The 27,054-nt window shown below is 40.5% G+C and overlaps 1 protein-coding gene across 2 annotated transcripts; it reads left to right on the forward strand.

The window, feature by feature from the left end:
* The first annotated feature begins 4,005 nt into the window (after positions 1-4,005).
* QRFPR (pyroglutamylated RFamide peptide receptor) lies at positions 4,006-26,701 on the forward strand. Of its 2 annotated transcripts, none has more exons than XM_076337285.1 (6): positions 4,006-4,345; positions 18,745-18,903; positions 19,548-19,609; positions 20,427-20,662; positions 22,228-22,325; positions 24,243-26,701. In XM_076337285.1, exons 1-6 carry the CDS (start codon positions 4,006-4,008, stop codon positions 24,644-24,646), a joined length of 1,299 nt encoding a protein of 432 aa, XP_076193400.1. In that variant the 3' UTR covers positions 24,647-26,701. The 2 variants fall into 2 exon arrangements, with proteins under 2 accessions (XP_076193400.1, XP_076193401.1); XM_076337286.1 differs by having other exon boundaries at positions 22,281-22,325; positions 24,243-24,311.
* Positions 26,702-27,054: the final 353 nt, after the last annotated feature.

A 27,054-nucleotide genomic window follows, 5' to 3' on the forward strand; every position in this document is an offset into this window, starting at 1 on the left:
AACTGACTGGCAGTATTTTTCAGTCTGCAGAAAATTCACTGTCCTTTTTGAATGAGAAGAAAGTGTCATACTGATGAATCATCTAGGCAAAAAAAATTAGCATATGGTGGCATGAAGAAATGAGTGTTTTTGACAGAGTGCAATCTGGTACAACTCATATTTCACCACTTTTCATGCTTATCAGTCTGTAGGTTTGTGACAAAAGAATATATAATTTCTTTGAAGTCAAAGTAAAATTACTGGCAAACCCAAGACTTGATCTGTGTTCAAGTTGCAAGGTTTTTTCACTGGCATTCTAGATGCAGAAGTAAAATATTTCTAGCCATTTAATTAGTAGGAGGCTTAATTTTTGCAGTTAAGAATAATGAAAAATGCACTGTTTCTGTATAGTCAATTATTTGTTAGAATATTTTGGTTTTTTCAAACCCTGCTTTATGTTTGTAAACACATCAGTTTCACAAATAATCAGAGGAACAGAAACGTGCCTTGTAATTTATTTTTATCTATAAAGGTGTGTACAGGCTAATAGTAGTCTTATTTTACAGCACACAGCTTCTCAAATTTAGAACAGAGATTAATTTGTTAAGTATTACAAGGATTATGTAACAGCATGACCTATGTCCCATTGACATAAATATCGAAACTCCACAGACTTCAATGGAAACAGAAGTGGATTTGGAGGTCGATGATAAAAGATATGGAAAATCATCATTAAAAACTGAAAAAAAAGTCATGCAGGAGAATACAAGATATGTGTGTATATATATATTGGCAAGCGAGGCAGCAGTGAAGTTGCTCAAATCTACAAAGTAAGAAAGTCAATTACAAAGAAGCCCGTTTGTTTCAGAAGGCTGTTTTATACCTCTCCTGATAAGAACCAAGGCAGGACTGCCTTCTTACACATACACACCCTCTCCTTCCAGTTCTAGAGAAAACATGTTTAGATGACGGGTCATTTTACTGAAGAGCTGAATGATAGTGGGGAGAGTCAGAGCAGCCCCATATTGCTTTGCTTTGTGGACTACAGGAAGCAGCAGGAGCCGGCAGCGGCCACAGGGTGCAGGATAAGGCAGAACACTAGTTGCCTGCCCTGAAAAGTAAGCAACGCTTTTCCCTACCTACTAATCATTTGTAGCCCAGGGAAGCAGAGAAGTCATTTCAGTAATTTCAGCAGGTTTTAGATAAGGTCAGCTTTTGTAACTCAACCCTTTTTACTCCAAATATAATTTTATTCAGGTCAAGGAGCTGGGTAATATGATTGCTAGTGATTTGCCGTATCACTTGTATGATGTCCATGCTGTTACTGCTTCAGCCAAGAGGATCGATAATGCTCATAGAGATGAAAGTTTCTGCAAATCCTACATTTATCTTCTCCATGTGGGTAAATATTCAAGACAAATGTTATCTGTAAAATTACCTGCATCATGCCTTCCTTTGCACGCAAAACCCAGCTAAATCTGCAGGAGATATAATGGCACACTTCCATAGCCTACAGCTTCAAGATTTGTTTGTATTATGTAGATTAACCGTTCAGACGATTTTCATTTTTAATGCTGTTTGATTACTCGTAATGAGCAATTATAGTAATAAGGATAGATGCAAAACAAATGTCCATGTTAACCATAAACCCTGATTATTTGCAGTATTTAGGTGAGAGCTTATTCCCGTTTGTTTGTTAAGTTCCTGATACACTTGGATGCTTTTGCAATGAATAACACCACACTGCAGTCCATGATGACAAAGACTGGCCTCCTCCACGTTTGGCCCTTCTTTATTTATAACAGGAATGAAATCTGCTGAAATGCATCTGGTCTGTTTGTTAATAGAAGAGCTTCTAAATGAGGTTTCTGTTATTAACACAATGTGGGGGGGAGAAGAGGGAAAAGGAAAAGAAAAAGAGGTATAGGAAAGGGTGTATGAACAGAGTACATGAAGGTGGCTTTAGGCTACACCTGGTGTAGTTAGTATATAGTCCAAGGGAAGGTGCTGGGAAATTGAACCCAAAAGAAGTCTGTCTGCACTATGGAGCATAAGCTCAGCAGGATCATTATAAGACTAAAAGAGCAAGCTTTTCTAGCCAACAAGGCAGGCCTAAGAGAAGGTAAAAGGGGCTGTCTGAATGTCAGGAACTAAGTCGGTCTGATGAGCATTTGCCTTCCAGAACAAGGCTTAGGAAGCCTGTCAGAGAGGGAGCCTGATTACATTGGTCTCAAGCGGAAAACGCAGGGCCATACCGTACCAAGGAAAGGTGACAGGGCCCTTTCACAATAGGATAATAAAGAGACTCTTAATTCTTTGCCATGGAGCTATATCTTAAAAGAGGATTGTCAGCATTTGGAGGACTGACTTGTGCAGACTGGAATACATACATAACAGCACAGGCACAGGAACTTCTCCATTGATTTCCACTTAACACAAATATTTTCTTTCAAAGATGACACAAAATATCTTTGCTCTTGTTGAGAACATCCATTTTGCTGAGAACGACTTGGTGGTGAACTCTTTCCTCTCCAATTTTCCTTGGCAAGCCAGCAATGTAATACCTAATAAATAGACAGCTTTTGCTAGACTTTTCTTCATTCTGTTTTATACTTCCCTAGTACAGGTAAACAGATGTACCCAGGGCAAGGAGCACCCTTTCTGGACAAAACCTAATTTTGTAGCATTCTCCCAGGTGATGTTGTTTCCTTATGAAACATCTATCACTGTGGGGAGGGGGAAGTGTTGCCAGTTTTCCGTATTACTGCCTTCTCTGGATCCTTTTTGATAATTTATTATGTGACTAATTAAAAACAAGTTGTTGCTATTAATTGTATTATCATATGGTACAAAGTGGATATACCTGTGCTAGCGAGAAAGCTGCACTGAGCAATTTAGAACAGGTTGGAAGACAAATCAATGCATATTTTCAACTTGACCTCTCCGTTAGACCTTAACTCCCATTATTATCCACATTTAAACTGCAGTGGCATTTTCTCGACTACTGCTGCAGCCAGTTAGCTAAGCGCACCTTAGTAGCCTACGTAACCTTACCCAAGTAATCGAGCCAGCTAGGTTGAGTGGGATGGGATTGTCAAGCCTCCTCCTGCAAGAGTGGTTATACTGCTGGTGAACGTCTGCCTGGGAAAGGAATCTTCAGGAGCCTCCTGGGATCTCAGGGAGTTCAAGGGCCAAAAGTTTGGAAAATTACTTTTCTGTGTGAGCTTTGGCTCATCATCACGCGAGGGCCTGCAGTGGCATTGGCGCAGAGGGGGCCGGAAGGGCAGATAAAATACCCCCGCTGCCTCGTTTGGGCTGGGCATGGACCATGGACCGGCAGCACCGTGACCCGCTATGGGTGGCATGAGTCTCCCCTCACGCAGAAGGCCATGTACCTACCACGCGGTCTCTTTTATTTCCCTCTCAGCCTGATCCAAATGTGACAAGAGGTTGGCTTGGTAGTTTCAGCTCCCACCTTGGGTGTTTCGAGCCTCCGCTGGGGAGACACCCGCCGTGAATGACGGTCAGCTGCCGCAGGGCTCCGGAGGGGACGGCGGGGCAGGGCTGTGAGGGGCGCCGGGCGCTCCCTCAGGCGCGCAGCAGCACGCGCTCATCGGGTGCCCGCGCCCCGGGGCAGAAAGCCGTTTAACGGTCGTCCAGCTCCACCACGGCGGGGTCGGGGCGGACCCGCGCTGCGCACTGATTGGCTGCCGCCCCCCCCCCCCCGCCCCGGGCCCCGATGGCTACGGCGGTCGGCGGAGGCTGCGAACGGCGCCGCCGCCTTCTCCTCCTCGAAGTTTGCCGCCGGGCGGAGCTGGTCGCGCTGCCGCCGCCCCGTCTCCCGCGGGCTGCTCCCGGCTCTGCGCGCCACCGTCTCCTCCTTCTTCCCCGCGCCGGGTCCGGTCCGACGCCGGCTGCTTCGCCCCGCACCCCGGCAGAGTGCCGGAGGGGGGTGGCGGTCCGGCGACGGCGGGGCGCGGGCGGCGGCGCTGAGGGGGCTGAGGGGGGAGTGGGGAGGACGGCACCATGCGGTCCCTGAACATCACGCCGGAGCAATTCGCGCAGCTCCTGCGGGACAACAACGTGACGCGGGAGCAGTTCATCGCCCTCTACGGGCTGCAGCCGCTGGTGTACATCCCGGAGCTGCCGGGGCGCACTAAGGTGGCCTTCGTCCTCATCTGCGTGCTCATCTTCGCCCTGGCGCTCTTCGGCAACTGCCTTGTGCTCTACGTGGTGACCCGCAGCAAAGCCATGAGGACCGTCACCAACATCTTCATCTGCTCCCTGGCGCTCAGCGACCTCCTCATCGCCTTCTTCTGCGTCCCCTTCACCATGCTGCAGAACATCTCCTCCAACTGGCTCGGCGGTGGGTGCTGGAGCGGGCGGTCCCGGGCCGTGACGGGCTCGGCGGCCGCTGGAGCTGGGGGGGGGGGGGGGGGGGGGCGGACGACGGGGGTGGGCAGTGCTTGTGGCCAGCGCCGCCGCTGAGACCCCTCTCCCTCCTGTCGTCTGTGAGGGACCCCGAGGGGTGTGGGGTGTTCCCGCCGTGAGCCCCAGGCAGCCTCGGCCGTTGGGGCCGGTCCTCCCCTGAGGGGGAGGGGCGCGGCCGCCCGGCTCTGAGGGGGCTGCTGTCCTTCCTGAGAGCAGCGTTATTCCCGCGCACCCCTGCGGAGCTCTTCGTGCTCGCCCAGAGCTTAAACTCTTCAGTAAAAACTTGAAACGACCGCTCTCCCTGGAGCTGCTGGTCGCCTTCAGGTGTTCGTAGTCTTTTATCGCTGGACTGGGGCGCTATCTCCAGGTGTGTGGTTCAGTAACCTCAGCCTGCCGTCAGCTGCTTTTCCGCAGAGTTAAATAATGGCTACACCACTCCCTCAGGTTATGTTAAACCCAGTGCGCTTTCATGCTTGTATTCGTTGAAAGTTGCAGTATGTGTGTGAGAAACTATACGTTGTGTGGTGCTGATGAGGTAGTCTCGTGGTACTTTTTCTCTCTCTAAGTAAATGAAATTTGTCTGGCAAGTGAAATATCAGTCTTTATTCAGCTTAAGATCCTCTGACAGCAGTCGACTCAGAGTCAGACCTCCTTCACCTTTTGTGAGGGTAAAAGAATGCGTCCTTGGAGAAATAGGAGAGTGAGAGAACGTGCAGAATTTATGTTGAAATGATGCATTATTTTCAAGATATGCTTATATCTTGGGAACTATATTTTATTCCCGTTGATGTGAAGGACCTTTGGGTAAGGCCTCCCTGATGCCTAGAAAGAATTACTTTTTTTCTTTTTTATGCATCCCAGTTCAAATGTAGTAAAGTAACAAAGGTGAAGTAACACTGCAAATGACATTTATCTTCCTTTTCTTGGTCTTAAAACAGTGTTTGACAATCATAAGTGGAAAAATAAAAGGGAAGGTTTTACAGCAAGTAGCAGACATCTTGTACAATCACAAATTGAAATATTTTTCAGAGTATTTCAATATGAACAGAAAGAGTGTCCATAAAGTGACGCAGTTATGTTTCAATTTCTAAGGCTTCCTGTGCTTCTATTGTTGGGAGAGAGTGAAGGTTACCTTCAGAACATGGAGATTTAGTTCCAGTACATCCCATGGACTAGAATGTAGGGTGAGAATTGACAGGTCAGAGGAGACTTGAAAAGCATTTGGATACCTAACCCAATGTGAAGTGGGCTTTATTTTTGTCTGAAAAACAGGAGCTTTCTGGGAGAAGTGACAAATACAAAACTCCAGGCGCTACTGATAGTAAGGACAACTTCTATTTTCTTACGAGCTGTCTTTGGGGGAGGTAACCACTGTTGTAAGACAGTACAGATGTTGAACCCCAAAACTAATCAGGATGTGTAAATAAAAATAATGGAATAAATTGATAGCTATACTGCTGTGCCTTCCTTTTGACTATTGTAGTTCCAGTTCTCCTTGCTCAAAGAAGAATACAGCAGAAAGTTACTGGTGGCAATCAAGAGATCTCACAGAAAAGGGGAGAGGACTGAATTGAGTAGCGTTCCCTGAAGATAAGAGGTGTGATTCTTCTCACGCGTAAGGAAGACCCTGGTCTGTCAGCTTGACAATACATCTGACCAGAATCAACTAAAAGTTGGGTGGGATGGAGCCTCAACCTGAGGTGAATTACAGCAGATATGGCACAGGCATGTGGAACAGCATGGTGAAAGTATGTATGTTTCCATTTACCTTCTGTTACAGAGGATGCTTGACAAAAATCTAGAAGTAGTGAGTGTAAAAGGTTGCAACAAATACCTTCAGTAGTTAGATACTTTAAAGTATACTGTTCTGTGGGTTTTACTGTACTTTTGTCTACCCTCTTTGCTGTGCTAGAGCATCTTCAGTACAAGGGGATCCATAGATCCCATTGACTTTGATAGCAGCCTTTATGGTCCTGGTAAGATTTAACTAGCACAGTATTGGGAGGACATAATAAGTAACATAATTGATGGGTGTTACCCTTCACTGTTGGGGAGTGCGTGTGAAGTAAAATTCAGGAAAACAAATGAGATGTGAACTGATGGTATCCCAAGGGTATCTGATTCCTCAGGTTTACACTGTGAAGCATGAATGGTGATTACGGTTACACTGCAAATCGGAGCCTGCCAGTCTGGGAGGTGTCTTTTCCTTGCTAGCTTTACTGGTTTAATCTTCCTTTTGCCTTTCATTTTGTAGTCTGAAAAACCTTATTCTCATCCACCTTAATGCAACATCTCTGAGTAGTGCAAGGTCCAGCTCTGTTAAGAAAAGGCTGATTTGACTTATGTAATACATCCCTGCTGGAAAAAGTGGTGCATCCTGAGACACTTGATGCTAGAAATACCTTTGGGTTTCTGAGCATTTAGTCACTTTATATCTTGATTTAGCTGCACTTGCATCACTAAAACAAGCATCTCTACTAGGCGATGTGAACTGAAACATAAGTATGTTTCGTACTTGTCTTTGATTTGGAACTGGTTCTTTATTTCCATGCTTGTATGTGTGTGTTTGTGTTTCTTTCTCTTCCCCTTCAGAAACACACAGCAGAATGGGAGAGGTGAGGGGAAAATGGCAAACAGTCTAGACTGTAGAGGCAGAACATACGAACATAAGAACAGCCACAGTTTCAGAGGAGCTGTTATATTTTAAGACATTATGGGATGGTATCAGAAAGGACTAACTACCATTTTGGCCCTTCTACAGTGAAGGGTGAAACACTTTTTCACCCCAAAGGGTTCTAGGTGTGCGTAGTTTACAATAAGACTCCAAGGAGAATGTTGATAGCTGGTGATGTAAAGTAATTCAAATTGTGGATGGTAAAGTGGCTCCTCTAATAGACAGTGTTTGTCAGAATTCTTTAGAAACTGAAGATTTCTCATGTTCACTGCATTACACTTATCAGAACTTAATTCAGTTCTGACAGAGATGGGAAAAACTAAAGCACTGGCATGACTTTTTCTACAGTATATTCATTAATACATCTTAACTTCACTTACGATGTAGCAACTACAGTTTCAAGAAACTGTGTGCCTCACTTTGCCTGGTGATTATGCAGCATTAACACAGACCTGCTAGCTCTTCATAGGCAGCAACTGGGAGCAGCACCACATTGACCAAAAATGGGTGAATCGGTCTCGCTTTTGATTCTCTGACCTCTTAAGAATCTGTAAAGCTGTGTGAGACTGTAATAGTGACAGTATAGGATTTAATTTCTGAATTTATACTTCGCAACTAAAATGGCTGTAATTTCTAGGGGAACTTTTAATAAAAAACTTGCAAGCTAATCTCTCTCTCATGTGGAAGATACTGTGGAAGAAAATGAAAATTGTGGCTTTGGCATAAATGATCACTGGGATCATATTTATTGGTAAGAGGAAGATAAAATGGGAACCTGAGTAAGGAGTAAATTGATGCATACAGCGAAGATAGTCTTGGTGCAAACTGAAGCAGCTGAGGATTTGCTCTCATGATCATAGGTAGGAGGCAGCAGTAGTGGTCTCGCTGTCATACTGATGGCAGTTAAAGGTAAATTTGGGCTTTTGTCTCTGGGCCAGATATTACAAGAGTCGCTTTATTTTCTGACACTGCTTAGTTAGCTGGGTAACAGCAATATCTTTACAGATCTGCCTGGAGCGACTGGAGAATTACTTTTAATGTTGTGTAATATAATAGCCCTGGCAAAAGATAAGGGCAAAACAGCAGGTGACGGTAGATCTAGCACTATGCTACATCTTTCTCGTGAATTTCGCATCTTATCAGTTAGAATATGTATTGTCAAGACAGGTGTCAGAGGGCGGCTTTTCCTGTCATGTAGAGGGTAGTGAGTCATCTGAGGCACTACTTGAACACAGCAGCAGTTAAGATGCCCTTGCATATCTTGTCTGGCTTCCAGCTGCCACTGGTGAGAGGGGTGGATCTTCTGTACATTGCTGTCATATCCCGTGCTCCTTGACAAGGCGGCTACCTCTTCTCTGAAGGCTTGGTTGAAAACCAAGTGGCATCTTATACCCAGTTGAGTATTTAGGGTGCTTTCTGTTCTTTACCAAACATCTTGTATCAAGCAGTGCGTTACCTTCGTTACGACTTTCCTGTGTGAGAATGTATAAACATTCCTTACTGAGGGATTAAAATTAAATCTTAGCAATTAAAATCACTGGGCCTGTTGTGTCTGATATTCTTGGATACTTCTGTAAAATCTGATTTCCGCTCTTCAGCGAGACATTAGGAACTTCTTCACTCTGACTTGCTTCTGGAATGTTCTTTGATACTGAAGAGTTTCCAAATACTCTCAAACTCTGCTGACACGCTATTAGGGTTAATATTAGACAGTAAAGCTGGATGTGAGAGATCCAATTATTTGTATCTCCAGCTTTTTAAAGCTTTTTTTAAACTTTCCAATTCAAGTTGTCTAGTTTTGCTGTAAATCAGGTCAGGGACACAAGAGCACTCTTCATCTGCCTCCTGCAGTGTGACAAGTTATGTCTCAGGATTGATCTGCTTCCGTAAGAGCAGGGTGATTTTTGTAGTCCTATCTGTAATTGCCTTATCCTTCATTCTCCGTGATCTGCTATTGTGTATTTTAGGGTATATGCTTATGAGTAGGGGCAGGAATAAAATTCTTTATGAAGATGATTTAAGAAAGGGTTACACAGTGAATGCCTCAGTAAAGGAAATAACAGGCTTAGGGTTTTTTTAATATATAATATATTGGCAGGTTGCTTTGCTTAAAAGCAGCAAAACAATGCTGACAAAAGGAAGCTTATTCTACTAACATGTTCAGTATAGGGAATTTCTTACTGCAAGTTGTGCATCGTTAATTAGTGTAAATATTAAACACAATGACTGATGTGAAATATTTGCTGTTGCATTAATCAGGCAAAGAAATAAAGCAAGTTTTAGGATGTGGGTAGATTGGTTAGTGTTTCTTGTGAGGTGGTGGTTATGTCCTTTTCCTTGGTAAAAATACCTGGCAATCTCTGTCTTGCATCGAGTGAACAGGACTGTTTGCTGTGTCCTGTTTTGTTCCTTGCTAGTGAGTCCCCTTTCTCTCTTCGGAAGAGATCTGGATCTTTAACCTCTGTCCCTGCCAAAAATACCCACCTGTACTACTTGTTGCTTGTACCACAGTTGCAGACAGTAGTTTACTGCAGTAGTTTTGTGTTCTAGTAGCAGTGCTGTCCTGCACAGCTATCCTGCATCTTTGCATGTTGGTACTTGTTTTTACTCGCCGATGGCAGCATTTTGAAATAAGCTGCTGATCCAAGTTTGCCTGAAGACTGTGGTGCCCGTTTCAGTGGCTTTGTAAACCCACGGGTAGAGAAGCTGCATGTGAGCCTTGGAGAGAAGGAGGAAGGAGGGTAGATACTGTGGAATACCTTGGTCAGCTAGCCCAAGGTGTGTGGTCCACACTTTCAAATTGCAGGATAGAGGGGATGGTGTGGACTCCATCTTGCATTGGTAAAAACACTATAGGCTATTCGAGGTGCATGGGCTTAATTGCATGGGTTCATGCCGTACCATTTTATCTCAGCTGCTGTAGTTGACCACAAACAGACTTAAACTAGCACAGGTCTACTATCAAGTGCTACACTCATGCCTTTTTCTGGGCAGACGTCTCTATAATGTTCTTTATCCTCTATAGATAACATGTGAGAGACTTGTGCATCGCAGATGGTAAACTACTAAGGATGCAAAATGCCTGTATACTCAAGAATTGATGTAAAACAATGCATTGCCCAAGTATGAAAGACCCTTAAAGATCTTATTTGTATGATGATGACTGACTTGTTTTCTGCCCTGAAGTTACAAAATACAAGAAAACTTACCTTGCTTGCATCAAGTGAGCTGGAGAGAACTGGTTTACAAGCTGTGATAGAAATTTTAGTGCAAGGGCTTGGTCAAAAACATTTTAACAGAGGAAGGAGCAATTTAACTTTTATCAGAGAATGGTTTTAGGATTTTGCCTTTGTTACCCTAATAAAAGAAAAATGATCTTTTAAATGGGTGGTGAAATGGCTAAATCATAGTTACAGGCACAACATCTGATAATGAAGGCATGAAGAATTGTTTAAGGGAATACTGTTTATATTTGCAGCCTTCTGAATGTGTTATCATTGGGGAAAACTAATCATTGCTTGAATAATCTATGCAGTTTTCAGCAGTGCGTAAGGAATACTTTTGGGAACCTCTTAGCTTCTTGAAAAAGAGAAGCAATTAGTTATTTTCATTCCCGGTATTCCTCTGCAAACAGTTTTCTTTCCCAATTGAAAATGGTTAGTATTAAATGCTGCAGTGTTGTCTTCACTAACAATCTATTGGAAGTGTTTGCTGAAAGCCGTACCTTGTAGAAAGTTAAACATTTTGATACATATTTAAGATAGTAGGTAAAGTATTACTATTATTACTTTAAAATATTCAAAAAAGTCACACGTTTTTGTACTGGGGGGATGTAAGTGAAAAATGAGCAGGCAAAAAAGGAGATACTTTTTCAGCAAGTCTTTCCAAGAAAAAAAATATTTTTAAACAGCCTTTAGAAAGCCTTTGAAAAATATTAGTCAAATTCTTTCTGATTTAGGCATATTAGATGCCTAAACTACTTCACAGATTGCAAAAGAACTGAAGCAAAATTCTGTTCTGAAAGATTCAGCGTAGCCACAGCCAAAAAAAAAAAAAATGAACCATGATCTGAGAAATAGACTAAAGTTTTCCCAGTGCCTAGTTTTAGCACAAGAAGGCTTCAGTGCTGGGATCGTATCAGAATGCTTAATGTACCGGAGCTGTGTTTATCTCTGCATTTTGAGGCATTACATAGGTGTTACGTATCTTGTGCAGTATAGTATAAAAATGTCTCGGGTGTCTCAAAGACCTGGAATACGTCTAGCTGTGTGTTTTGCATTGGGAAGCAGAAAGTAGCACCCTTTTTCCCCAAGCTCCATCTGTCTAGAGTTTGGCTCATTTAATGGTCATTAATGACCTCAGGTAGCTGGTGTCCACACAAATTTTGGAGTCAGGCTCAAGAATTTAAACTGCGGTTTAAGTGAGGATCTAGCCAGACTTACCATATGAATAAAACTAAACATTGTTTTCAAGAGCAAGTCAGTGATTGCATTAATCCTGGATTTTTATCATTATGTCCCGATTCTGATTTAGGGACAAGGGGAATACCTTTTGTTCTGAAAGTGGCTGGTTAACTCAAGGATGGGATGCACATAAGCAGGCAATAGAAGACAAATTTCTGTTTTAGAGTCGCTCTCACTTTTTAATCCTGTATATTGTATTTACCAGGTGATCTATCATTGTGAAGCCTGAGAGGCAATCTAATTTGGGGCAATTAACAGTAATACACAGGGAAGCAGAATAGTCCATGTAGACTGCTTTATCTTCTGAGGGTGGGTGACTAGGACCAGGAGCACAAGGATGTGAGGTTGCTGTGTCGGGTGGGCTTTAGCTGCCAAATCCTGCTGGAACTGTATATTCTGCCTGCTTTTTTTGCCTGCTTTTTTTGCCTGCTTTTTTTGCCTGCTTTTTTTGCACTTCTGTTCATTGAAAGAAGAGGCAAGTAATGATTTTTTGATTGTTTTCAATGATTTAAAGGCTGTAGGGGTTTAAAATAAAGAATTAGTAATAACAGAACAAGATGGTCAGCTGGGAAAAAAGTGAATGATCGAGCTTTGCTTAAATTCTTTCCCTTGACAGTGAAGGTGGCTTTAGTAATTAATGATTTAAATCAGCAACTAAGAAACATTTGGTTTATATAAATTTTAATATTGTTTGGAATCTGCACTTCATAGCTTTTTTTTCTAGAAAGGGTGATCTTTCTATAATCTTTCCAGTTAATCATTAAAATGTGAGGTGTCTGTTTAATTAGAGATAGTTCTTTTACAAGGTAGGAGACTACTTTTTGGTAAGTAAGAGGATATTTTAAATGTATGCATGTATTAAGTTTTTCCCCTTAGGGAAACTTAATTAATCACTATTTTTTAATGTAATTTATTTATATGGTTGTCATTTACTCACTATTGTGAAGCTGTTGGATGGAAGTTGCAGTGTAACTGAAGTGCAGGAGGACAGCATCGTTATCAGCGGTTACCTGTAGGCGGTGAATGTACTGTTCTAATTGATGTATCAGATGTATTTGAAGCAAGTAGATCTCACCCTTTCTTACCTCATTTTTCTTCATAGGTTTGAAGGAGTGCATACTTCCCTTCTGCTTAATTCTGTCATTTTTCTTCATAGGTTTGAAGAAGAGTGCATGCTTCCCTGCTTCTTTAATTCTGTTTCTCACCTTTGAAAGACAAATATCTCTAATTGCTTTCTTCCATCTCACAGGCTACTTGCCTCTTCTAATCTGTTTATTACAATTTGGGGTGCTGTTTTCTTGACAGCTGCTGTAGGTTTATGTTGATGCCTGGTCTGTCTCAGGACAACTTTTAAACGTTTCTAAAAATCTGTCTTAAACCCTCTTTGCTTTTTCAGCATTATTTCAGTGTGTATAAAGCCAGGAAACACTTCACCTTCCCTTCCTTCCCCATTAAAATGAAGTGACTTCTTTCTTCGGCAAATGCTTCCTTTATCCAAATGCTGATTAGCTTAACTCCAAAAACACTATAAGGAGTGAGATTTAAATAATCTTGACTGAAACTCACTTAAGTGGGCTTTTGTTCTTTACTTTTGTATGTTACTCTCTCACTGATTGTCCTCTTTAGGTAGGATCTGAAATTATGTTTTGAACAATGTGTTGTTTAAAAAGAAATAAATCACAAAACAAAGCCGTTCAATGCCTTTATCATAAAGATAAAAAGCAAATCCATTCTTATTTTCAGATTGGTTGGGAGGAATGAAACTTCATTGTATTCTTAATCCAATGTTGATTTATTATAGGTGAGTGTATCATGACAAGGAAAGAAGACTTGAATAATACTAGCTGTTAAACCATATTCTCTCCAAACCATGTTCTGAACAGTTACATTTTTACCAACTTGATTAGAAAAAAGGTGTAAACTAGCATATTCCTTTAAAATCTTCTGTTACTCTGTGGTAAGTCTGAACACAAACATGTGAAAACCAGCTTGACATGTTTTTAATGTATCACAGTGTTTCACACAGCTGTTTTTTGCCTGTCCCAGTCTTATTTTAATTTCACTGTCTTAACTATGATGTAGTAGCATAATTTGTTTTTTGTTTGTGGTTTTTTTTTTTCCCCCCAAAACTTAACATGTCTTGCTTATAGTAAAAAATGGCTTTTTTCCTCAGTTTTTCCAGAAGGGACTTTCAACTAACAGGCACTTGAGAATGGGGTTGCATCAGTTTCTTCTTGCTGCAGGTGAAGCTTGCTTTACACAAATGGGTTAAATATTAAGTGAAATGTGCATGTATTGTTGGATCAGGGTCTAGACCTCAGTACCTGTTTCCCTAATAATGAGTATGCAAGTTTGCAGGTATTGTGTGGGTGTTTTTGTGTGTTTTGTTTTTTTTTTTTTTTTTTTCTTTTTTCTTCCCCTGGCTTTGAAAATCCGTAAGCATTCTTGTGAGATGGTCCATTTCAGAGGGAGGTCCTGAAGGTGGGGTCCTAATGGTAAGGCTTTCTCTTCGAGGTTGGAGAGCCAGGATTCCAGGCCCCCTTTTCCACACTTCCCTTGTTCAGTGATTACAGCATTCAGTCAATTTAACGGAAGGAAGAAGAGGTGCATCATCTGTGTTTTCAGAAGGCTTAGATCGAGTAAAACCTACCTTGCCTGTTAGAGTCTCACAAGCAAGGTTGTGTTTAGTGTCCAGAATACTGTGTCCAGTTTTGGACCCACAGTACAAGAAAGATATTGATAAACTGGTATGAGTTCAGCAGAGGATTACCCAGACGTCAGGGGTGGGAGCAGCTGCCCTATATGGGTGGAAAAGCTGAGGGAATGGAGCTTGTTCAGCCTGGAGAAGGGACAGTTTTGGGGCAACCTAGCAGCATTTTGCAGTGCATACAAGGAGGTTATTGAGAAGATGGACCCAGGCTCTTCACAGCAGTGCGTGGCAGGAGGATGAGAGGCAAAAGGCTTCAACTGGACCAAGAAGGTCAGACAGAATATAGGGAAAATCTTTTTCCATGTGAGGACAGTCTAGCAGAGGAAGAGGCTGACCCAGGGAAGGCTGTGCTGTCTTCAACCTTGGAGATTTTCAAGATCTGAATCCTCGGGCCTGCATCTGGCTTGATTGCTGATTCTGCTGTGAGCCACGAGGCCAGATTAGAGACCTGAGTTTGTTTCCAACCAGCATTATTCCGTGGTTCTCCAATTCTCTTCTGTGCTTGTCAGGACTGACTTGAGACAACTCTGCAAGGCCATGCTGAGAACCTGTAGCCTGGAAGTATCTGAAGGAACAGGGCAATAGAATCAACACTTGGGACACTAGGCAGCTAAATCCCAAAGAATAAAATGACGGTTGGACTTCCATAAAGGAAGTCCATAAAGGACTTGTCAACAAGAAGTCAACAACAGCAACCTTTCTGTTAGGAAAGAATGTGATTTAGGGCTTGTGGACTTGGAGACAGTGTTTTAAAAGATCTACTGAAGAGTTAATCTCCATATAGATATTCTGTTTCAGAATATCCCTGGAATAACCAGTGTGGTCGCTCTGAGTTTTTTGATTCTGAAATCATAGTTTCAGGTTGTCTTTTTCCTTTTTCTCTATACCGCCCCAGTCCAACTGCCACCATTCTGAAATAGTTATCTTACTTAACAGTAAATTATTTTCATTTTCCATGTGTACAAAAGCTGACGGTGTCTGTAGTTTGAAAACATAGGCTATATAATTTATAGTATTGAAAGACTTGGAGAAAGTCTTTAGTAATTATCTAAGCAGTTTGGAATGGCTGGTATATATTTATAAATAAAATCATGAAAGTTGAAAACTAAGAACAGGCTTTACATGGAAAACATTCCCTATTCTGTCAAGTACAATGACCCTGGTATCTCAGGACTGAATCCCGTTCACATTAAGGATGGTGGAGCTCGATCTCGAATCTGTTGATGTCAGATTTCCATTGAAGTTGATGACTTTTCATTTGGCCATGACATTCTAAACACTGTATTCCTTTCTCTCTCCCCCCCCCCCCCCCCCGGTTTCAAACACTCATGCAAACAAGAGTTCATTTCCTTGCTAAACAGTCACTTAACCTTGGTGAAGTTTTGCATTTGAAACACCAGAGTGCCTCATGATTTCAGAAGACAGGAAGCGTTTGTATAGTGAGTGACGATTCAGGGCAAGCAAAAGAGCCCTAAAGCAATATGGTAATGTTAATACAAGTTGATAGTCAGAGACCCTGGGCTTGGTGGCATGAGAAGCTTCAGAGAGGTTGCAATACTGTTCTATTTTTGCTATTGATATATAGAGGCTTTTTGAGTAGCTTTTAGCTATTGTCCTTTTGAAAAACTCATGTTATTTCTTGGTTATAAGAACATGTGTGGCTGTTTTGCTTTGGCCACAAAGGTTCAGTCCACCAAGGAACCAAAATGTGTGCCATGTGACTCACTCAGAGCAGGTGTTTCTATTTCAGCCAACTGTGTCTAATGAAAAACATCCTGTTTCACATTTCTGGAAGTGCTACTGTCACTCCTCATTCAGCTCAGTAGGATCAATCTGTAGACATTATGTAGATTCTTCCTTTTACAACCTTTTTAACAATTACTTATATACAGCTTAGGTGATTGCTTATTGTGCGTTTGTCTTCAAAGAGATGAAATAAGGAGTTTCTGCAGCCTTTTCTCCTGGGGGTTCAGCTAAAGGCATAGTGGTAGCCTGCGCTCTCTGACAGTGTAGTTATTGGGAAGAAAATGAGAAGATAACAGTAAAAGGCAATGGAAATCGGGGAGTTTGGGAGTTACTGTCTGATGAACTCAGGTATTCTGTTCGCTCTTTGAATAGTTGGGCACAAGCTGGAAATTCCACCAGACTCGTATAACTTCAGTGAAAGTCGCTGTCTCATTTTGTTACTTAAGTAGAGTAATAGACCGATACTTCTTTGCTTCCTAAGAATACCCTGGAATGCTGGGACTTCAGTGAAGGAATAGTGCATTACAGGAAAACCCCTATAATGGAGTATAGTTCAAGTGGACTGAACTTATTTAACTCTTGACTTTTCTCAAACTGTAAGAAACAGCATACGGTGAAAGTTTTGGTTTTTTTGCCACAGCTCCAGCACTCAAACTTGAACTCGTTTCTTTAGTGAAACAGGAACTCAAACATTTCTTTCATGCAGAAAATTGCTGTTCTGTTCATGTTATTTGTATCAGGAGTCACTTCTACCTTACTCAGTCAGCGAAGAAAAAACTTGAAACGGATAGTGGAAACTCTCCTTTTAATTCAAAGGAGTAGGATTTGGATTTGGCTGAAGATCACTTTATCTCTGCTTTACTCATGGCAGTAAGCCAGAGATTGTGTGCCATAGCCTCTTCTTTAGTTTTATTCATGTGCAAAGAAGGTATGATTTGAGCTTGCTTTTTGTCATCTCGCTACAGAAGTTTCACCACACTGGTTGAAGAACTATAAATTTGAGTGGGTCTGGTGCTTATATGTGTAGCACATACTGTACTGGGTGTAGAGAGAAGCTGTTGAGATGCTGAGTTAATAAGACACTGGCCGTGTTTCATGAGGGTTTACTTTGTGCTTTCTGAAGCCAAGGAAGAAGTGGGGGGAATTTTATTGTATAAATTGCAGTTGATGCCAGATGTCAAGATGTCGTCTTGCTCTTTCTGACACCCTGGCAAAATACATACTAGATGAGAAACAGACATGCAGCCTGGTGCATCTTCTTCCATGCAGTTCCTGCTGACCATGCTAAGATTTCATTCAAGTAGCTTGAAATTGGGCTGCATGGTATATTCTTATTCTGTTTTAAGCCAGATCTGTGTGCACATTCACGGTGTTGCTGGTGTTGAATGTGTACTTGAAAGGCACTTGACTTCCATCCTTTGCCCCTTGCCCTCTCCTTCCCTTTTTGGAGCCACAGAAAAAGTGATTTTTTGGGGCAGGTAGAATTGATAAGACCAGTAGCAAACCAGTTCCTTCTTGTAAGCTACAGTTGCTTTTAGCCTGGCCTAGCAGACAGAAGTTTCCCTGTTCCTTGTTCCCTTCATGGAGGGCAGGATTAAGTTTTGATAGTTTCCTGTTTGTTTTCTATGCTTTTATTGCTTAAGGTGTCTGTAGCATCTTAAAGCTTGACTTACAATTGGATCAAATATTCCTTTGGCTATTTTGAGTTTATGGATTGTATCTGGGTAAAGTAGAATGAATGATCAAGTAAGGGAAATAACCCCAGCTGTTGCTGAAACGAATAGCTGATACTGAACTGTAAGAATGTGAGGGAACTGCGAGAATGCGGGCATACAAAACTATCTCGGGGTCAAAAATATGGTCAGAAAATGAGTAAATGAGAAGTAGGTTGGGAAAGGCGTTAATATAAGATTTTTGAGAGTGTAACTCACACCACAGTTTCTAAGATGGTTGGAACTTGAGGATGAGTAATGGAGAATGAATAATGTTAAGAATTGAATATGTACTTTTGGGAAGCTAGAGCAGCAATGAAATCTGAAGATCTGTGCTAGCTGTGCATAAATACTCACAGTGGGAACCTATACAACTGTGAAAATGCAGGCAGGAAATTGCATTTAATTTGGACAGTGTCATTAACATAATGTGTTAATCAGGAAAGAGGGAGACTTGGAGAATGGAAAGATGATCAAGAGGTTGAATTTCTCCTCTCGCGTTACGCCTCTTAGAGGACTCCTATATATATAACACTTGGCAGAACGATGCATTAAGTGCTAAAGTATACAAATAGAGTGGTATTTAAATGAGCAGAAGGAATGTATTTGCAACAGCAGAAAAAGTAAATTTTTAAACAGGTAACACTAAGACCTTCATTAAACTGCAGAGTAATCTGCCAAGATAAAAAGATAATAAATATCCCTGTAACTTTGGCACATTTGAAAACAGATGATGGAAGACTTGGTCAAAAGTGAACTAGGAGTACGTCTCAGACTGATACAGAGCAAGCAAATATGTCCTTAGAAGCCTTGGTTTTGCAGATGCAGTGTGTACGACAGAGGAATGACTATTGAAAGCTGCATTTGACGAATAGCTTTAATAGATGACTTAGCAGTTTAGCTGTTAAAATAAATCTAAGAATATTAGTCTGTTCTTTTTGCACAATAGCACTTTATTAATGAAGTCTAGTATTAATAGCTTTTTCATGAACTGCAACAGTTGCATACCTTACTTTCTGACTATTGCAGGTGCCTTCGCTTGCAAGATGGTACCATTTGTTCAATCCACTGCTATTGTAACTGAGATTCTTACAATGACCTGCATTGCTGTGGAAAGACACCAGGGAATTGTGCATCCACTAAAAATGAAATGGCAGTACACCAATAAAAGAGCTTTCACGATGCTTGGTAAGATTTTAGGCATTTCCAGTAATCATGTGTATAGAGAAATAATCTTCAGTGTAGCTGGTGTAGATGGCATGACAGAACAGAAGGCACTGATATGACCAGTGATTCAGAGGTAGTTAATGATAAGCCTGGTAATGTTTATAAAATAGCTCAAGGATAGTGCCTATATGTATAGTAATTACTAGCCAAAACCCTGACAATAAACTTAAAATCTGAAGTCAAAGATTTACTTAACCAAGACTCTGATAAACCTTTGGCAGCCTTTTCTTTCTTTCTTTCTTTTTTTTTTTTTTTTTTAAAGAAAGGTTCAGAATGTACAAGCACTGCTAAAGCAATGTCACAGCTGTAAATGGTCCTTCCATTGTAACAAAGAGAACATGCATAATGCTGCTCATGCAAATTAAGTTGCCTTTACACTTGAATACCAATTAATGAAGGTAGTTTGAGAGAAAGAAAACTGATAACAAAAGACCATGCTGTTATTGATGTGAATGTTGGCTGATCTATGCCTCATATAGAAAACTTTGTTCTTTATTTAAATTGTGTACTTTGTCTGGCTTTTTAAAGATGAAGCTGTTAAACTGTTCATACCAAAACTTACGCTGCTTGTTGTACAAAGTATTAAAAAATGTGTTTGTTTACAGGCATAGTCTGGTTGCTGGCAGTTATTGTTGGGTCACCTATGTGGCATGTGCAACGGCTTGAGGTATGTTAGGTGAAATGGGAACTTACACTTTTAAACCCAGTCCTTGCTGGATCTTTTTGTACCTTTAGTAATGAAATTGAATAAACTCCTAAGAAATGAGAGTGGGATAAGAGAAGTGGAGCTCTTGTTCTGTGTGCCAGCATGACAAAGGCTAAGGATTAGTGCTTGCATGCACTGGAAGAAGGACTACCAGTAGGGACTAGTCATATCTACCCTCCCCAATTATGTCAAAGACCAGTAATTACATCTATGACTTCCACTGTAGCTTCCTTTTTGTTTATAGGTGCACTGGCACACAGTGGTGTAGGGCTTAGATTACTGTTTCAGGATGACGTAGTGTTCCCTGAGATTTGGAAGAACTGTGCCTAGTGTAAAATGTGATTAGCTGCCCACTATAGTTTAAGGAGTTACTGTATGATTTTGGAGGAAGAAAAATAAAAAAAGGCTTGTCAGAATCTGCTGCTTGTGAGTCTGAATGTTAACAAATCTTTTTTTTTCAAGTGACTAATATGTGAGGTTTCTATATACCCATCTTTACTTGCAAAATGGTAGCCACGGTCTCCTTTGAAAATCCTCGTTTAAAAAAAAAAAAGTTTTGAGGAGGAGTGCCAATCAGAGCATCTCCTGACCTCTCTTTGTCAACTTGGATCAACCCAACACTTGATATGGAAAAGTGCTTGGAAAAATTTTGTCACTTTGAAAAGTCTCTCTGTTGAATTTTGGTTGTTGTATTAAGAGCAAGGAGTATTTGAATGTGCTTGGTTTTTACACTTGGAGTAAACGCTGTAGTGACTCATCTCCTTTACACTTGTTACAGGTTAAATATGACTTTCTATATGAAAAAGTGTATGTTTGTTGCTTGGAAGAATGGGCCAGTCCGATTTATCAGAAGATATATACGACCTTTATTCTTGTTATACTCTTCCTTCTTCCACTGATGTTGATGCTTTTTTTGTACACTAAAATTGGCTATGAACTCTGGATTAAGAAACGAGTGGGAGATGCTTCAGTTCTTCAAACCATTCACGGGAGTGAAATGTCTAAAATATCAAGGTTTGTAAAGTAAAATACGGTTGGAACTTTGACTTCTAGAACACTTTTTTTTTTCCTGACGGTTCTTGAAAACCAGTGCAAAAAAAAAAATCTGTCTTTCCGTATCCATTGGGAAGTCTACAAGCATAGACCAGATTTTTAAAGCTAGCTGGTTATTTAACTCTTAGATACCCAATTTAAGGCAACTTAAACAGATTTTCTTCAAAATATAGTGTAGCCACACCTTGGAAGTCAAGCCCTTTCAATAAATCTCATATTATACATTGTGAAATGCTTCTTTTTAAAAGACGTAGGCCATGGGTTAGAAGATGACTTGGGGAAAATGCTGCTACATTATTCTGTATGTTCTATTGGAAAGTTCTTTATATAATTCTGAGACTGTGAACACTGCTTTATGATCCTATTATAAGTTGGCATATGGGAAAAAATTAGAATTCATTTTAAAACTACTTTGGTACAGTTTAACTTGATATAGCTTCCAAAGAGTTTTGAGTGTTCTCAGATGTTTGTGTGAGACTATCCAGATGGTAATGCTCTAGCTGAAAAGTTACGAAAATCAATAACTATCAACTTTGCTATTTAGCACTAAATATGGGCTACCCTTAATATTACCTCATGTTTTTTCCTTTCATTTGGCAAATTGATCTGTTGCCTGATGTGCTAGAAACCTCTAACAGTTCTGCTCATTGAGGAGAGTATCACCTTAAGTATCAACTGTAAGGAGAATACTGACAAGCAGCTTAAAGATAAATGATTCCTTAGATACTTGTCTAATAAAGTGCCTAAGGAAGCGGACCCTTGTAAGTCAAAACTGAAAGAGGATGCAATCTCACCGGGACTAAAGGTGATACATAAGCTGAGGAGTAGCCCGAAGATTATTTTCACATAGTGGGGAGAAGATCCTGTAACTGCTACCAGTGAAGTGCTGCTGCTTTAGCTTAAGTGAGAGATCTATCTTGGGATCTATAAATGTAGTTATATGAATTATCGTCATCCCCAAATTGATACATAATCCATGTATACCTTGAGTTTGTGAGATACTACAGTGGAGACAGGGAGCGTGTTTCTTGCTCGTATTCCAGCACTTCACCTACCAGCAAAGGTTGAATGTTGCAGGTGTAGTTTAAATTACTCTGTCAAATTCTCTGTGTAATCAGGTGCTGCAGGTATGGTCAGTGCTCCCAGATCTAGGAACGGACTCTTGTTTTTTAAGCTATTAATGGAATTCCATGTGTGTCTTTGCACCCCATCTCTTACTATTGGAATTGCATGTGCTTGAATAGAGTGAAAATGCCTTGCAAGATATGCTAATGTCATTGCTTGCTGCAGCTGCAAAGTGCATTGCTTTCCCAAAAGAGAAATAAAAGGTGTTAATTGATGTACTACATTTATATGATGCTGCATTTTTTGTTTCAAAGGGAATTGTGTACTTCTGAGCATTTTTCCGGGGTTTTATTTGCATCTGCAACTATCAGAACACATTTACAGATCTCACTTGAAGAGACAGATCTAACTACCAGTCAATTCTTAGTGATTCAGTATGGAATATCTTGATGCAATTTCAGGAAGAAGAAGCGAGCAATTGTTATGATGGTGACAGTGGTGTTTCTCTTTGCAGTCTGTTGGGCCCCTTTCCATGTGATTCACATGATGATAGAATACAGTGAGTATCTGCCGTGTGTTATACAATAAAGCCTTTCTTAGGTTTTTTTCGTAATGGAACTACAGGTTGTGAAAAGCTAGTGCTGCTGCAGCATTCAGCTATAGAATACCTTCTGCTAGCAAAGGTTAATGTTGTGCTTATAAATCCTGGATCGCTCTCTTGTAATAGAGATACATAGCCAACAACAGATGAATTACTCTGAAGTCTGAGTGATAGGCAGATCTGTAGTGCTCACGGAAAATGAGTACATTTAAAAAAAACTTTTATCAGCTGTAGTGTTTGGGAGATACCTTATATCTGAGATACACTTGTGTGTCAGCCAGATCTCGTCTTCTGTGATATGTGAATAATAATAATAAAAAAATCTAATCTTTGTGTCTTGCTTTAAACCCTACTGAACTTTGTTGCAGGGTGGGTGGGAGGGAACCCAAACTCTCTACCAGCTCTCTTAGAATGTAAGCTCTTTAGAAAGGAGATTGTCATTGCTTCTCAATTTGTACAGCACATAATCCAGTCCTGAAAAGGAGGTTTTCTAGGCCTTACAAGACTAAAGAAAAAGCAAGACTTGACTATTAGGATGGTGAGCGTATCTCTGTAGATTCTTTTTCTTTCTATGCCTGTCATGCTACCCTCATTTGCTAAAAGGTCAAAAGTACCTCGCTGGAAGGTAAAAGTTATTGCCAAGTATAAAACCTCTTGAACGAGTAACTTTGTAATTCAAATTTAATTTTAATTTAATGTGTGAAGACCTCTATTTGCATCCACTGAAGTTGTCATACTGTTTTGAGTTAAACTGCTATGAAATATTTATCCCTTCACTTGCCCTGGTTTTAATGAGGTAGACATATTGGAAATATAAATACTGGACATCATAGTGATAATACCCAATGAATCCAGCTGAACTTTTTCAGTGTTCTGGACTGGATACTAGCTTGGAAATACCCTCAGTGCTTGTTATCTTTGCTTTTTACTGTTTGCCCTATTCTCTGGGGTCTTGCACTGTTCATCTCCCATCTCCTGCATGGCTACTGGGATAGCACGTGGGACTGTGCAGCAGGTTATGTGTAGGAACAAGAGGAAGTTTTCAGTAGTTGTTGTACTCTACTTGCCAAAGGCGGCAGCTGTTTCTTTGTCTTCTATCGCAAATAAGGTTGTAGCAGATAAATCAGTAGTCCTGCAGCCAGTCAGCTGAACCAAATGATGTTTATGCCTGGGCAGAATCAGAAGTGCAGAAGCTGTAACTATTAAAATTGTCTGGATTGTCCCATGTTAAGGTTGCCCATAACACTTCATGAACTGTTTGTTCTCTTTTCATTGCTAATTTCAGGAATTATTTCAGGTTCTACAAGGCCTTTATTTTACTTGCCATGTAAAGCTTTGTAGTGCTTATCCAAAGTTTGGTCACTGAGTATTTGAATTCAAGGAATTCAGTCCTCTGTGATCTCAATGATTAAAGAGATGTGACCAAGAAGATGCATTTCTACCTCCATGAGCTGATCTGCGTCAGCACAGAGAAAGAAGCCATGGATGGTCAGTGAGAAGACAGGGATTGGTGTCAAAGTACTTACACACTTGATATGGACATGAAACGCAGAGCCAGAAGAACAACTTGAAAAAACAAGGCCTATACTTAGCAGACTGGAAGTTTTCTGTCGCTTGGCCGTTGGGCAAGTTTTTTGGCTCATAAATCGCCTCTTTCGAATGACTCTGTCCTTACACATACACAAAGCAGGGCTATGTGGTAGATCTTGGTCTTTCCTTGCTGATGAAACCCTGTTGCTACTGTTAAGAACCTCCAGCAAGGTCTTTTGTTGATTTTAAACAAAAGCTTCTAATGTCAGACTGGATATAAATAGGCTAAGTAGTAGGCATTTATGCCATTCTGTGCTTACAGCATATTTCCTTTTTCCTTTCCAGGTAATTTTGAAAAGGAGTATGATGATGTGACAGTCAAAATGATCTTTGCAATCGTCCAGATTATAGGATTCTTCAATTCTATTTGCAATCCTATTGTGTATGCTTTCATGAATGAAAACTTCAAGAAAAATTTTTTGTCTGCCATCTGCTTCTGCATTGTCAAAGAAAATGCATCACCAACCAGGCAACTTGGGAACTCGGGGATTACTATGAGACGGCAAAAGGCAAGTGTTTCTCAAAGAGATCCCATTGACTCAGATGAAGCCAGGAGGGAGGCATTCAGCGATGGCAACATTGAAGTCAAGTTCTGCGATCAGCCAGCTTCAAAAAGGAATTTGAAGAGGCACCTTGCCTTATTCAGCTCGGAGCTTACTGTGCATTCTGCATTAGGAAATGGACAGTAGCATCACAAAGGTTTTGAGAATGGAAAAAGCATTCTCTTTCTACAATAACTTTGAATAAGCCATTTAAACTAGTTTTCTACTTTGTATGCTGAAATGAGGGGAAAAATATTTTGTGGATTATTATAATGTTGGGATAATGGTTGAGAAAATGTAATATATTTTATAAGGATAAGGAGTAAAACTTTGGAAAACAATATTACTGTATGATTTCCAGGAAAAATACCCATTTTTCTTCTTCAGCTAACTTAGGGCTTGTTTGCCCTCTGCTTTAGGTAAACTGAACAACTATTGCTTGCTCTGTTTATTCTGTGTCTGGATGCTGGCACACTGCTATACCATACACAGCTGAATGCCAGAAGACAAGAACTATGGAAAGAGTGCACGCTTTTTTTTTCTTTTTTTTTGGACAACTTGGAAATCTGACATGGGTCTAACATTGTAAGATCTGCTCTCAGCAGCTCTGAGGACAGAGGAGCTTCAGATCTGAGTTCAGGAAAAATGCAGACTGAGATGCAGTTCTATTTTGGAAAAAAAAAAATATGGAAGAGCCAGCCAGAATTTGGCTCTGAAGAGATTAAGATTTAAACATTGCATGCATGTTCAGATTTTGTGAACAGGAAGCATATTGGAAATTAACAATGCATGCATAATTAATATGCTGTTTTGACAGGTTAATTTTTGGGTACTGCCCTGTAAACTGCATTGTTCTGCTGAAAAATGTAGAAGTTGAAAAAGTGCTATACAAGAGTGTGCAGATGCTGGAGGTGTGGTCTATAGAGGAAACACTGAGTGTAACTTACAGTCATGCTTGAATATGTGACTTACGCGTTGAAAGTGTGGTGTTGCATTTTCTGGAAGTGTATAAGGGCCAGATCCAGAGCCTGTTGGGATTCTACAGAAGACTTTCAATTGAACATCACGGTCTTTTGACCAGACGCTTCTCTGAAGACATGCACAAATATTTCTGTCTCTCCATCATCTTCAAACTGGATTAATTACTGTCTAAGAACAGGGCCAGTGTTCTGTTATTTTTAGGCTTCACAGTAAATTATGGGGTTGAAATCCATATAAATTCTAAACACTTTTGCTTTCAGTGGGTCAAACTGAAAAATTGTAAAAGGATGCTTATGAGTGTGGGACTGGGGGAAAAGTGTGATCTAGAATGGTACACTGTGATCTGATCCCATAAATGAGGCTTTGAAATATTGAAATAATTTGCAACTCTAGCTGAGGTTAGTTTGGATCCTTTAATAGCCTGTGAAATGTTGGTGCTCTCTTCTGTCATCCCTTGCCTCACCTAAGGGACCTTGGCGCTCCCTTGGCAGTAAATTTTAAGGTTCTTTTACATTGCTACTTTACGCTTCATTGTAAATGAAAACTTAGTCTAAATTATCCTTGTATAAATTGGAAGTAATCTGATCCTTCTGTAATGTTTACAAATTTCCATTGGATAAGGCATTCTGATGCTGGTTTGTGACATATTCTTTATTTACATATATATTATTTATATTGTATATGACATACTCCTATGCAATGACAGGGGAAGATTCCTGACTTGTCGTGACGGCCAGGAATTAAGAACTCCTATTTACATAAGCATATGTGTTAGATAAAATAACAATTTTGGAGAGCTATGTCTGGGTAAAACAACATGAATGAGGTCAGGTTCTGCTTTAGACAGTCATGCAGACGCGGCCCCGTGCATTACCTTTGAATAATGCTGTAAGCAACAGCAACAATTTTTGCCTGCAATTACCTGTGACTTCCTTTGAAGACCATTTCTGTCTTGGCTGGTCTTTCGTCTTTGTAGACAGGGGTCTTTTAGTAAAAGTTTTCTGCCCTGGAGAATAGGGGCTAACGGTGGTTTACTATCATAGTTTTCGTCAGCTGGTGTAAAGTTTATCTGGCTGATGAGAACTATGTGTTCTGACAGCCTCTGTAACTGAAAAACAATTTATTTTAAGCTTTTTATTTATTTGCACTGCTAATTTCAATGACAGATTTTAACAAATATTTAACAAAAACTACAAAGTATTTTATGTTTTTGTTTTGTCTTACCTGTTTCTTCTATTGTCTCATAAAATGTTACGTCATCGAGTAACTGTTGTAGTATTGTACCAATTTTTTCATTAAAATTCCTTTTTGGCATTGCTGGTGCTGTTTTGCACTGGGAACATCTGCTATAAACTTCATTCTTTGAGTCTCTCTTTGTTTAGAGATTCATATAAGCTTATATGTGCTGTTTTAGTGATTAAATTCCAGTCCTGTTACAGGTGCCAGCTGTTATTGTAATCCTGAGAGATGCGATTTAAAGGACTTTACAAAATAAGGTGAGAGGGGGAAAAAAACTTCCAGTCTCTTGGTAGGAGAGAAGTGGTAAATGTTTCCGCACAGATATATGTGGCTAC

The sequence above is a fragment of the Aptenodytes patagonicus genome, chromosome 4 (assembly GCF_965638725.1).
Source record: "Aptenodytes patagonicus chromosome 4, bAptPat1.pri.cur, whole genome shotgun sequence".
Classification (NCBI taxonomy): domain Eukaryota; kingdom Metazoa; phylum Chordata; class Aves; order Sphenisciformes; family Spheniscidae; genus Aptenodytes; species Aptenodytes patagonicus.